This window comes from Siniperca chuatsi, linkage group LG12, assembly GCF_020085105.1.
Source record: "Siniperca chuatsi isolate FFG_IHB_CAS linkage group LG12, ASM2008510v1, whole genome shotgun sequence".
Taxonomy (NCBI): Eukaryota; Metazoa; Chordata; class Actinopteri; order Centrarchiformes; family Sinipercidae; genus Siniperca; species Siniperca chuatsi.
In genome coordinates, this window is record NC_058053.1 from 28627022 (window position 1) to 28640548 (window position 13527).

At 44.4% G+C, this 13527-nt stretch overlaps 1 protein-coding gene and 1 long non-coding RNA gene across 4 annotated transcripts in view; one reads left to right on the top strand and one right to left on the bottom strand.

Annotated features, from left to right (window-relative positions):
* The window catches only part of ttn.2 (titin, tandem duplicate 2), a 246500-nt gene that overhangs the window by 16413 nt on the left and 216560 nt on the right, over positions 1 to 13527 (bottom strand). For all 3 annotated transcript variants that reach the window (XM_044216152.1, XM_044216154.1, XM_044216153.1), the window contains 19 exons: positions 13108 to 13395; positions 12695 to 12994; positions 12336 to 12487; positions 12077 to 12227; positions 11650 to 11949; positions 9606 to 11372; positions 8958 to 9251; positions 8556 to 8843; positions 8079 to 8378; positions 7583 to 7917; positions 5546 to 7277; positions 4480 to 4782; positions 3886 to 4197; positions 3127 to 3417; positions 2652 to 2951; positions 1932 to 2073; positions 1657 to 1820; positions 1152 to 1454; positions 14 to 295 (listed from right to left, as the gene is read on the bottom strand). In XM_044216152.1, coding sequence (XP_044072087.1) covers positions 14 to 295; positions 1152 to 1454; positions 1657 to 1820; positions 1932 to 2073; positions 2652 to 2951; positions 3127 to 3417; positions 3886 to 4197; positions 4480 to 4782; positions 5546 to 7277; positions 7583 to 7917; positions 8079 to 8378; positions 8556 to 8843; positions 8958 to 9251; positions 9606 to 11372; positions 11650 to 11949; positions 12077 to 12227; positions 12336 to 12487; positions 12695 to 12994; positions 13108 to 13395 — 8004 coding nt within the window. The remainder of the gene's footprint in view (positions 1 to 13; positions 296 to 1151; positions 1455 to 1656; positions 1821 to 1931; positions 2074 to 2651; positions 2952 to 3126; positions 3418 to 3885; positions 4198 to 4479; positions 4783 to 5545; positions 7278 to 7582; positions 7918 to 8078; positions 8379 to 8555; positions 8844 to 8957; positions 9252 to 9605; positions 11373 to 11649; positions 11950 to 12076; positions 12228 to 12335; positions 12488 to 12694; positions 12995 to 13107; positions 13396 to 13527) is intronic.
* The window catches only part of LOC122885298, a 33320-nt gene continuing 24469 nt past the window's right edge, over positions 4677 to 13527 (top strand). Inside the window, exon 1 of the long non-coding RNA XR_006380083.1 lies at positions 4677 to 4797. This is a non-coding gene — a long non-coding RNA (uncharacterized LOC122885298). The remainder of the gene's footprint in view (positions 4798 to 13527) is intronic.

Consider the following 13527-nt stretch of genomic DNA (forward strand, 5'->3'; position numbering starts at 1 on the left):
TTGGATGACATACCGTAGACTTTAACCAGGATGATGGCAGTCTTCTTGCCAGACGGGTTCTCCGCCTCCACAACGTATTTTCCGGAGTCGTAGCGATTGACCTTTTCCACCGTCAGAGAGGTGTAGCTATCAGTGGTCTCAATGTAGCCGCGACTCTGCAGCTCCACGCCAGTCTTCCTCCAGGCCACTACTGGTGTCGGCCGGCCGGTGACAAATACAATCAGACGCAGGGTTCCTCCAGCACGCAGACACACCGTTTTCTTCAGGTCTTCGGCCAGTTCCAGGTCAGGCATTTCTGAGTGGGTGGAGCAAAGTAAGGATAGAATCTGATAATGCTGCAATTACCATGTAACAAGCTTGAATATGACACTGATAAAGGTCTGTCACTGGGAAAAAGCAAGAGCTTTGTTTAGAAAACACAATGGCGGTAAAAACAGGCTCAACAAGCATTTACTCTCATTGTAATTTAAATCCCAAAATTAACTGTAATCTATACATTTCACATGACTAAGAAAAAAATCTGAAACTTGAAATTTTTTAAGTGACACATACTATATATTCCCTTGACAGTAAGCTGAATTGAGCATCGGACAATAATGTGTGACCATAGTTTATTTATGTTTGTCCTGGAGTCCAAAAATCTTCACAGTAAGCATGACGCAAAAAATAAATGTAACATTATGATTATATCTTACGTCAATATGATGATTTAAGAAATAAGGTAAAAATCTTAAAACAGTAGTGAGTTAACTACTTTATAGACTAAAACAACTTCACTTTACATATTTCTTTTGTTTTTATGAAAATTATTATATGAAATTATGTAGAAATTGTGTAGAAAATAAAATATAGAAATTATATATATAGTGAACCTAGGAATATTTGTTGGCTGGCTGATTTATAGTTTTTCTGGTGATGAATAGATATTGTTCTTGATAACTAAACTAAAATTTCTGTCTCTGGTAACAACATTTTGCTTTCTCCACCTTCTGCCATGATAAATGTGTTTTTCCCAGGATGCTGCTGGGTCCAATCCTCAGTGTGTGGTGTAAGAAGAGCTATCCATGGCGTTTGCTGTTGGTTATTGTGATAATGATGGTAATACATTTTTTTTTAAAAACTATGATGGATTAAGGTGATTACTGACTCACCAACTCTCTCCAGTGGTGCAACCTCAGCGCTAGGTTCACTGAACTCCCCGGTGCCGTTGCTGTTGATAGCAGCTACCCTGAATCTGTACTTCTTATTGGCTGCCAGGCCAGCAGCCACATACTCGTTCATCTTGAGAGCCTTGGTGGTGGCGCGGTACCACTGCTCGGTGCCCTCCTCTAGGATCTCCACCACGTAACCAGTGACATCTGAGCCGCCATCGTACATGGGCCTGGTCCAGGTCATGCTGATGCTGTGCTTGGTTGTGTCGGTGATGCGAGGCATTGTTGGAGGAGCTGGGGTATCTAAGAGTAGATGAAGATGAATACAAATGTTAGTTATCTGCTTGTCCCAACATCATTCCATCAAATGGTAAATAATCTGGATGTCTTGTGCAAATTTTGGGATCACCACAACAATTTAAAGTAAAGTTCTAGCTCTAAAAACTGTAACCTTAGGTTAAGGTTCGGGGGGGAAAAAATGTTAATAGACAATTAAATCTCTCACATGTGGGGTCTCTGCAGAGGATGTATGGCGAGGCGTCGCTCGGCTGGCTGTCTCCAGCAGCGTTGACAGCTGTCACTCTGAACTGGTACTCGCTTCCCTCCAGCAGGCCTATGATCTTCAGACGGGTGTCGTAGATGGTGTAAGTCTTATTCACTCGAGTCCACCTGGTCCAGAGAAGAAATGAAAGGATATTGTGAGAGAGAGACAGACGCACCAATATTTCAGAAAGTGAAAACTAAAATCTGTCTGTTAACTTCTTCAGCGGTCGTTCCCACCTGGTGCTGCTCTTCTCTCGTTTATCCACTATGTAATTTTTGATCTCGCTGCCTCCATCGCTCTCGGGCTTCAGCCACTCGATGATGACATGCTCCTTACCCACCGCTGTAGCCTCCGGAGTGCCCGGTTGGGATGGGATGGCTGAGAAAGAGGGGCGGCACAGGTCAGAGTAATGGAAACATATCTACAACATGTTTCCCCTTTCACAAGACATAATGTAATCCATAACACCTAATCTACAGTGGAAAAATAATTTATTACGTGCATATTATGTGGTGTTGCATTAATGAGAAAAATTTACTTCTTGACTAAAAATCAAAAATAGAGAAGATAATCTTAAAACATTGAAACTTTTGCTGGATATTTCTGTAAATATTTGTATCTAATTGTTTTAATGCAAATGTCTTGCTCTGCAACTACATTCAGCAATCTTAATTTTACATTTAAATGTAAATCCAAAGATCAAGATAAAAAGGATTAAATTAGAAGTTGTCTGTATACCCAATTAAATTTACAAAAGAATAAGTGAGTTTTGCCTTAGATATAAAATGATAACCATTTCCTCAGCTATTCCTACATTCTAGTTAGAATTGTAAAGCTGTATGGTTGATTATAAAGGATTTTAATTTATTTTTTACTTTAGACAGTTGCTATAGCGCCACCATCAGGAAAATGGCCTTTTGATGAAAAGTTAAACTCAGAGAAATGTTGCAGCTTACTGTAGGCGTTCCTGGCAATGATGGGATCGGACTCCAGAGGAACTCCAGGCCCAAACTTGTTGACCCCTCTGACTCTGAAGATGTACTCGTTGTTCTTGATCAGCCTGGAGCTGACACATGACAGTGTCTTGCACTCGGTCTCCATGATGACCCAGTTGAGGCGGCTGGTCTCGCGACGCTCCACAATGTAATGGGTGACGATGTCTCCACCATCCTCCAGAGGAATCTTCCAGGACACTGTACACTTCTCCTCTGTCACTCTGCTGATCACGATCTTATCAGCTGGAGCTCCAGGAGTGTCTGAAAGACAGAAACTGAGAGTTAGATCAGACAGTTCAGACAGTCCAGTCCATCAATCCACTGGTACTCATCTAAATGTTTTGTTGACAGTTAAGAGTCTAAGTGATACACAAAATTATAAAATTATAAAATTATGCTATTACAGTTTAATTAATGTAGTTTCTTGGCTGCTCACCCAGAACTTTAACATTGACGGAAGCGGTCTTGGTTCCGCTGGCGTTCCTGACAGTCAGGATGTATCTGCCCGTGTCGTATCTGTCACAGCTCTTGATGACGGCCATGGCTCTGGTGGCAGTGTAGGTCAGCGAGTATTTCTCTCCGGGCTCCAAAATCTTGTCGCCCTTTGACCAGTACACTGTAGGCTGTGGTTTACCACCCACAGCACCGTCCAGGATGAGGTCAGAACCGGCAGTAACGGTGACGGTCTCACCCACCAGCTTGCTGTCCAACTCAGCTTTGGGAGGAGCTGCAGCAAAGAGGAGACGATTAGTTTTTATCATATCATATACTGTCAAGTTTTTTCTAAAGATGCTACAATATAATCAAAAGCAAAAATAAAACTAATCTTTGTTTTCTGAATTCTCCACTCAGATTTATTTATCTATTATAAATTAATAATGAATATTTTAGCTGTGTTCTTTATTATTATTATCACCATTTATAGAACAATGTTAACATAGCTACAATAATCTGAATGGTATTAAAAAAATAAACAGAATAAATAAGCAGGTAAAATAAAATAATACACAAGGTAACAAGACTAAAAGTAAACGAATAAACATAAAATATGTGTATCAATAGAAGAAATCATCAGAAGACTAAATGATCATACATTTTAAGAAGTAATTTTAAAGTAAACTCTGAATCTAAATTGAAAATGAAAACCAAAATCCCAATTGTAGTGACTTTATAACTCTGTAACTTTTTAACTTACAGAATTCATCCTTGCATGTGACTGGTCCGGTGGACTCGGAGGGCGCGCTGTGGACACCTGCGGCATTCTTGGCGATGACATGGTACTCATAGGTCTCTCCCTCTCCCAGGTTGGTGACGGTGAAGTAGTTCTCGCTGATGGTGGTGTAATTGCACTTGAGCCAGCGGTTGTCATCCCACTCATCCGTACTGTAAACTTTCCTCTCCACCACGTAACCAATGATCTTACTGCCGCCATCATTGAACGGCACGGTCCAGCACAATGACACAGAGGAACGGGTGATGTCTGTCACCTCAGGTTTACCAGGAGGATCTGAGCAGGGAGGGGGAGAAGTTTATTGTAAAACACAGCTTTAATCATACAGCTTTTTATGTTCTTTAAGGCTTCATTAAGATTTTTCTGAACTGATTTATCTGTTTTAGCTGAGCGAGTAAATAGCACTACATGTTTTGTAATTAGATTAACTGACTAATCAGTTGTTAGGGCCTTGGTCGACCAAAAACGTTGGTTGATTAGTTGTCATGGCAAACCACCTATCATTAATTTACATAATAAATGTTTGTAGAGACATGAAGACATGAATGTTTCCCTCACCAACAGGATTGAGAGCCACCACAGGTCTGGAGGCCTCGCTGGCCTTGCTGAGTCCGGCGATGTTCATGGCATACACCCTGAACTGGTACTCCAGGCCCTCGATCAGGTTGGACACTTTGTAATGGCACTCCAGGCAGGGCAGTTTGTTCTCCCTCACCCACAGGATTGTGTTCCTTTCCTTCTTCTCAATCCAGTAGCCTGTCACCATGCTGCCACCATCGGCATATGGCACGTCCCATTTGATGCTGATGGCGTTGGCGGACACGGATACCACATCTGGACGAGTTGGAGGACTCGGAGGAACTGTGGAAATTCAAGGTAAGAATAGGGATTCTTAATCTGACCTGGATCTAAATGTATTTATAATTAAAGCCGCTAGTGGCATTGACAGGATCCAGGCATTTGGATACTTGTTTCTTATTTAAGAAAACACACCACATGCATGAATTGCTACATTGTTGGCAAGTATGTATCACCATAGAAGGTGACTTACTGATTGCGCCACTGGGGAGACAAACTTTCCACACATCTCTCAAGTTGAGACAATGACATCACATGTGCGAAACTGTGGTAAGGTCTGTTTAAACTTAAAATGCTTACAGCAGTTAAAATGTTGGTTGTAAAATAAATTTTAAAATATCACACAACATTCTGCTGGTTTTGGGTGTATTGTCAGATATTTTGGTGACGTTTGATCCAACACTGAGGAAAAAAGAAAATGTTCTGGATACAGCATAAATTACAGAAAGATATTTAATATCACTGTGGACTCAAAATTTGTAGGAGGAGTAGCGAAAAAAATGTAAAGTTTGTTTTAAAAGTTATAGGCCAAAACATTAAGTTTGTTGTTATAATGCCATCTTTTGGCCAATTAGTACTTTTTTTTAATTCTGAGTAGTGTGTGAGATTTCCAACCTATCTGCCAGGTTTGGGAACTGTAGCTGTTACAGTTTCTGAGATCCAGATACTTTTAGGGCACAAGAAGAAGAAAGATCCTAACATATACAATAGGGTTCCAGCAGCTTCGCTTTCACATCCATACATATAACTGTTGAACAGAACTTACCAAAAGGATGCTCAATGACAACAGGAGCAGACTCAGTGGACTTGCTGACTCCAAACTTGTTCTCAGCGCACACTCTGAAGGTGTACTCCATGTATTTAGTAAGATGAGTCACTTTGATGGTGGTTCTCTTCACACTGGAATTTACCACTTGCCAGGAGGCAGAGCCAGACTCTCGCTTTTCCACAATGTAGTTGGTGATGTCAGTGCCGCCATCATCAGCTGGCTCGGACCAGGACAGGGTGCAGGACTCTGAGGAGACTCCAGAAATTTCCACAGGCCCTGTGGGTGGACTTGGTCTGCCAACAACAACCACGGTCACTGTGAATGTCTTCACACCAGCAGCATTCTCCAGGGTCAGGTAGTATTTGCCGCTGTCGCTTCTCTTGCTGTCTTTCACCACCAGAGTGGTTCTCTCCTTTGTGGTTTTGATGGAGACTCTGTCAGTCTCCTTCAGCTTCATCTCCTCCAGCTTCCAGGTGACCTTAGGTGCAGGCCTGCCGCTAATGGGGATGTCGATTGTGAAGGTGGTGGAGGTCTTGCAGGTGATGAGCTGATTGGTGATGCTGCTTAGGTCAGCAGTAGGTTCAATGCGAGGCTCCTTAATGACCACAGAGCTGAAGGTGGCCTGAGGCTCGCTGATTCCAGCATCGTTCTTGGCCTTGACTCTGAAGTCATACTCTGTGTTCTCAATCAGACCCTCCACCAGCATCTTCTGGGACTTTGTCTCTCCGCTAACAACCCAGCGATCAGTGCCTTTAGCTCTGAATTCAACAATGTAGCCTCTGATACGGCTGCCTCCATCATGCTCAGGCTTCAGCCACACCAGGGAGGCTGTGGAGTTGGTGGTGTCGACAACATCCAGTCTCTTGGGTGGTGCAGGTTCTTCTGTAGCAATGATGGGCTCTGTCATCTCATGAGCTTCTCCCTGGCCATACTGGTTAACAGCAATCACTCTGAACACATATGGCACACCAATATCTAGACCAGTTACCCTGATCATCTGGCGAGAGCACTTGGTGCTGACCTCCTGCCAAGCCAGACGGCTGGCCTCGCGCTTGTCCACGATGTAGTGGTGAATTCGGGATCCGCCGTCATTGGTAGGGGCATCCCACATCATTGTTAAGGCTCCACGGGTAACATCTTTAAAGGTGATGACTCCCGGAGGTCCGGGTGTGTCCAGAACTTTGACAGTGAATGTGATGGACTTGCGCCCGCTGTTGTTCTCCAGGGACAGGGTGTATTTGCCTGCCTCGTACCTAGTGCAACCCTCGATGGTCAGAGTAGAGAAGGAATCTGTGGTGTTGACATCGGCCATGACAGGCAGCTCACCGTCTACTTTAGACCAGGTGGCGAGAGGAGTTGGTTTGCCGCGGAAGGCAATTTGGAGGGTGACAGAGCCGCCATTCTTCACAATGTGAGTCTGTTTGAAGTTGGCATCAATGTTGATCTCAGGAGATGTAAGTCTGTCCAGAGCCTGAACAGGGTTGGGCATAACTGAGGCTTCGCCCTCTCCGGATCCGTTCACAGCACTGACCCTAAACTTGTAGAGCTCTCCAGGCACCAGGCCCTTGGCAGTGTACCTGGTGTGGATGCAAATCTGGCTGTTGACTCTGTGCCACTCCTCCAGACTGGCCTTACACATGTCAATATTGTAGCCAATGATTTCCATGCCGCCATCAAAGACTGGCTTGGTCCATTCCAGGGTGACAGAGGACTTTGTGGAGTCAGTGACCTGATCGACAAGAAAAGAGCATAGTTCATGTATGTTTTTATTTGTTCCTTTTTCTCTATATTCTAGTTTCCTACACTAAAGCTATGTTTGCACCTAATTTGTGTGCTAATTTTCAATATCAATACTGATTATTCAAAAGAACTTTCCAATAACTTATCTTTTTCTCTGTTCAGATTTTTTTTTGTTTATTTTGAAATGAGAATTGTAAGAAGTAAAGAACATCTGGATGAGAATTTGAAGATTGACCTCAACACCTTTTTATGGTTCTTCTCTTACGATTCTATGCAGTGTTCCTGCAAGCCTACCTTGATTACTGAGGGAGCACTGGGAGCACTGGTTGGCTCTCTGCATTTGAAGAGCCTGGAGGTACTGCTGGCTGGTCCAACGCCAGCGCCATTTTCAGCCATGACGCGGAACTCATACTCATTGCCTTCAGTGAGGTTGGTGACACGTTGTCTTAGCTCTGTGATGGGTCTCTTGGAGGAAACCTTCACCCAGCGCAGGCTCTTCTTCTCTCTCCTCTCCAGGATGTATTGTTTGATCTCGTTACCTCCATCTGACCTTGGCCTGGTCCAGCACAGGGTGATGCTGTTTCCAGTCACATGGGTGGCATCTGGGGTACCAGGGGCATCAGGCACAGCTGATGGGGAGAGCAGAAAACATGGCAAGTTATAAAAGTCAAGTTTTGAATGCAAAGGCAGTTTTTTGTAATTTTTTTCTGTCAACGTTCAAGTGCAATAGATCAGGTTACATTTTTAAGGTTTGGTAAACATGTCAATACATGTGAGTGACTTTACTTACTATATTGCATCTGTGCGATGATAGGATCAGAGTCCAGTGGTTTGCCGACACCAAACTTGTTGACAGCAGAGATTCTGAACTGGTACTCATTGCCCTTGATGAGGTTGGTGGCATTGTAAGAACATGCTTCACATTTGGAGGTGACCAAGGCCCATGAGATCCTGGATGTCTCCCTCTTCTCCACCACGTAGTGGGTGATGGCGGCACAGCCATCGTTCTCCGGCGGGTTCCACCACACAGTGCACTTCTCAGCTGTGATGCCGGTGAAACGGATGGGACCCTCGACAGGTCCGGGGGTTTCTGCAGGGAAACAAAAGGTAGAGCACTTACTTAAAAAAATGGTCATTTTGTCAGTTGATATTATTTACATGAGTTATAATGCTTTTGTGAACCAAAGTGTTAATAGAAATAGGTTTGAAAATGTTTGTATCATACAATGTCTTTAAAGGATTTTGAAAATTGTCAGTGTTTACCAACCTTGTACTCTGACGTTGACATCAGCTTTCTTGGTACCGGAGCTGTTCTTGGCCTCTACTGTGTAGATGCCACGGTGGTTTCTGTCAGCATCGCGGATAAAAAGACTACTGGTGCCAATGCCGGTGGTAATCTCAATGTCAATCATGATCCTCTTGTCAATCTCTTTGCCATCCTTGTACCAGACAACCTGGGGGACGGGGCGTCCAGTGATGCTGCAGCTGAGCTTTACGTTCTCTCCGGCCCTCAGTGTGAGCACCTGGTCTGGAGACCACTCAATCTCAGGAGCAACTGGAGATGCGAAGGGAATGAACAAATGAGGAATCAGCACCATCAAAGGGATATGAGAAACCTACTATTTATGATAATTTATCTATACATTTATATCTATTTGAAAATACTTACTGCTCTCATCCTTGGTCATAATGTATCCAGAGGAGTTAGATGGTGGACTGACTGTGCCCACAGCATTTCTGGCAATCACTCTGAACTCAAATCTGTCTCCAGCGGACAGACCAGTCACAGTGAACTGGGTCTCGCTGATATCAGTGAAGTTGCACCGCAGCCATTTGCCTCTACCTTGGCGCCTCTCCACACTGTAGGCCACAATTTTGCTGCCACCGTCCCTCTTGGGAATGTCCCACTGCAGGGTGACTGAGTCTCTGGTTACATCGATACAGACAGGGGTGCCAGGTGGATCTAATTGAGAAGAAAAAGAAGCAATTTATCTATAGCGTTAGGTTGTGAAATCCTGAAGTTATACTGAAGCAAACAGGATCTGGATCAAAATATTCTTAGAATTAGAAAAACACATTTAAACATAGCTATATTTTATCTGTAATCGTAATTACACATATTTGATGTTAAATGAACAGACACTTAAAGAAATACGCTTGCTTTCTGTCTATTATAACACGTCCTGGACCTACTTTTGTACTGGATGAAACACTTTACAGACGAAACTGATATCTATCTTCTTATTTGACTCTGGGTAACCCGGCAAATAAAGCTATTCATCAACACAGAGAGATGTAGTATTTCGCATGTACTTACCAACAGGGGAGATAGCAAGTGCATGTTTGCTTTGTTCACTGACAGGGCTGAGTCCTGCGTTGTTTTCTGCGTAGACTCTGAAGGAGTACTCCAGCCCTTCCAAGAGACCAATGATCCTGTACTCTCTATTGGAGATGATGGTGGAGTTCACCTTCTGCCACAAGAGGCTGTTCCTATCCTTCTTCTCAACATGATAGCCCAAAATGGGGGATCCTCCATCAAAGCCTGGGGCCTCCCATTTGATGGTCATACCATCACTGGTGATGTTGTAGGCCACTGGCTTTCCTGGAGAGCCTGGAGGTTTGTACTGGTGCTGGGCAACAATGTCTGAGGAGTTTAGTGGTTCACTGACTCCATACTTGTTCTCTGAACGGACTCTGAACTGGTACTGAGTTCCCTTGACCAGGTTGGGAATCTTGAAGGTGGTCCTGACAACGCTGGAGCAGACCATCTTCCAGTTAGCCTGGGAGGTCTCACGTTTCTCCACGCTGTAGCAGGTGATCTCGCCACCTCCATCCTCCTTGGGCTCATCCCAGGAGATGATGATACTCTGGGCTTTAATCTCATCGAAGCGGATGGGTCCAACAGGAACTGAGGGGGGCCCCAGAGTGATCACATTAATGTCAAAGTAATTCTTGATGACTCTGTTGTCCAGAACCAAGGTGTACTGGCCAGCATGCTCCTTCTTGGCTCCTCTGACTGTGACTGCAGTCTTGTTGTCAGTGGTCCTGAAGCGAATCCTATCGCTTTCCTTCAGAGGCAAGTTATCCTTTAGCCAGCTGATTGCAGGTCTTGGTTTGCCCTTGAAGGGCAACTCAATGTGGATGTTCTGACCAATACGAACAGCAAGCTCTCCATTGGGGTAGTCACTGAGACTGGCCTCAGGTGGAATGATAAAGTCCATCACTGTGATCGGACCAATCTGGGAGAAGTCACTGTTGCCCTTTTCATTCTTGGCGAACACTCTGAAGTCCATTTCAGAGTCCTCCTTGAGTCCCGTCACCTCGCAGCTGCAGCGCTTGCATGTTGCACCCAAAGTCCAGGTGGTATCTTCCCTGGTTCTCTTCTCAATAATATATTCAGTGATGTGGCTGCCACCATCGTGGTCAGGTCTGGTCCACTGCAGGGTAACAGAGTTCTTTGTGGAGTCCACCATCACCAGGTCTTTAACAGCTCCTGGAGTTTCCGTGGCTCTGACAGGCTCAGTGGTCTCGCAGGTGTCGCCCACACCATACTCGTTTTCAGCTGATACACGGAAGAAGTAAGCTATATCCTCCTCCAGGCCCGACACCTTGTAAGTTGTGTTGGCACATTCGGCGGTGATCACCTGGTAAGCCTTCATGGTGGAGGCCTTCTTTTCAACAATGTAATTAGTGACAGGGGAACCGCCATCGACGAGAGGACCCTCCCAGCTGAGGGTCAGCTTTCCTCTTGTCACATTCTTGATTATCAATTTCTGGCAGGTGGATGGACTGTCCAGAACCTTAAGGGAAACTGTGATAATCTTGGGTTCTCCCACACCGTTCTCAATCTCCAGCAGGTACTTGCCGCAGTCATCGCGGGTGACCTTGGGAATGTGGAGTGTGGTGGCTCGCTCTGAGCTGGTGATGGTATAGCGGTTGTCACCAGCCACGTTGCGGTCGCCACGGCGCCAGGTGATGTTGGGGGCGGGGCGTCCCTTCAGTGGAATAAACACTTCAACGTCACGGCCGGCCCTGGCTGTGTATTGGGTCGTCATGGGAACGTCCAAGTCCAAATCGGCCTCCTCTGTTGGAGAGAAGTGTTTCACAAACAGGGTTAAGAACAGGAATGCATGGTATTAATGACACATGACATAATTGTAAGCCATCAGAAAATAATAGATTCACTCAATAAAACAATCAATGGCAATAATTTGAAGACAAAAACAATTATATGAAATAGCTTTTAATGCTAAAATGAACTACCGTCATACTTTCAATATGTTTTTATCTTGAACATAAAACAAATGTAAAAGACTCATGTCCTGTGTCAATACCACAGAGGGGTCTATATGAATACAAACCCAAGATATCTTTGGCTTGCACAGGCTGGTACATTTTGATGTCTTCTCCTTTGCCCTTGCAGTTTACAGCAGAGACTCTGAAGTAGTAGTAGGTTCCAGGTTTGAGGTGGGACACCACATACTCGCAGGTCTTGACCTGTGGGTTGATGGTCACCCATTCTTTGTCTTCTATGTTCATCTGTTCCAAAATGTAGTGTGTGATTTCACTGCCGCCATCATAGAGAGGCTTCTCCCAGCCGAGGGTGATGGAGGTCTTTGTGGAGTCGACCACACGAAGCTTAGATGGCTCACCAGGCAGATCTGGAGAAGACAAAAGGGCATGAATGTTGTCAGTGGTTTCATGTGAAGTCCTTGAAAATAAAGAAATATTAAAAAGAAATTCCTAAAAGTCTGGCAAGGTGATGCTAAGTGCAAATTATAAGCACACCGATAGGGTCGTAGGCCTTGTAGAGGTCAGAAGGTTCAGAATAGTTTCCTGCTCCAGCCTTGTTGACAGCACAAACTTTGAACTGGTACTCGTTGTTCTCCACCAGGTTGGTGACTTTCTGCCTGGTGTCTCTGATGGTGCCCTTCACCACCTGGACAAAAAAATGGATGTTATGATGCTTACACATGCCAACTTATTAGTTTGGCTTCTTTTACACTTTTTAAACAAAATCTATCTAAAGATAGGTCAGCAAACAAACCTTGAACCACTGCAGACTCTTCTTCTCCCTCTTCTCCAGGTAGTAGCCGTCGATGTCGCTGCCTCCATCCAATGCCGGCCTTTCCCAGATCACTGTCATGGTGGACTTGGTGATCATGGTCACTTTAGGTTTGGATGGCTCACTGGGAGGAACTGTACAAAATCAAGTTGTCCAATGTTTACAAATATTCTTCAAAACATTTTTTTCTGCATTCTCACAAATTTTCTATATTCTTGTGCCTTCTGATATATAAATAATATAAAATACATTGACGTGTACTTGTTTTTCAAAGCTAATAATCAACTCTGGATTGAAGAGCAGTTGTGGTGAATGATCATGAGTTCATTCAGTTTACTTACCAAATGCATTCTTGGCGATTACAGGTTCAGACTCCAGTGGGTCTCCGATGCCATACTTGTTGACTCCACGAACTCTGAAGATGTACTCATTGCCCTGGATGAGTCTGGGCACATTAACAATGCAGTCGACCAGTTTCTCTGAGACAATGGACCACATGACCCTGCTGGTCTCCCTCTTTTCCACAATGTAATGTGTTACCATAGCACCGCCCTCATCAGCAGGCGGGGACCACATGATGGTGATGTTGTCGGCTGTCACCTTCTTAAACTCAATCTCTCCAGCAGGGGGGCCTGGCTTGTCTGCATAGGGGAGGGACATATTCATGCACGTCAGGGTCAATACTGTATATAAGACACATTTCATGCAAGGCAAAATTACTGTCATAAATACAGTTTTTAAATCATCTGAATACCTTGAATGAGCAGCCTGACAATGGCACATGCAGATCCCAGGGAGTTCTTCACCTTGACCTCATAGGTTCCAGAGTTCAGACGGGTGGTGTCCTTCAGGAACAAACTGGTGGACTCGAATGTGTGTTTGAAAGAGAGCTGGGCAGTGAGCTCAAGCTCTCTGCCATCCTTAAACCACTCGATAGTGGGAGCAGGTTTGGCTGTGATATTAAACTTGAGCTCCACATTAGAGCCAGCCTTGTGCTTTACCTCGTTGAGGTACTCCTGTGGTATTTCAATCTCTGGGGCACCTAGATGATAAACCAAAAAACAGGCGAGTTCAAATGCTAATGGATATATATATGTTCATTTCTAAAATGTGATATCCAGTTTAACAAAAAACAGTGGCACTAGAGGAAAGGCCATTGAGTGTCCAAAATGTA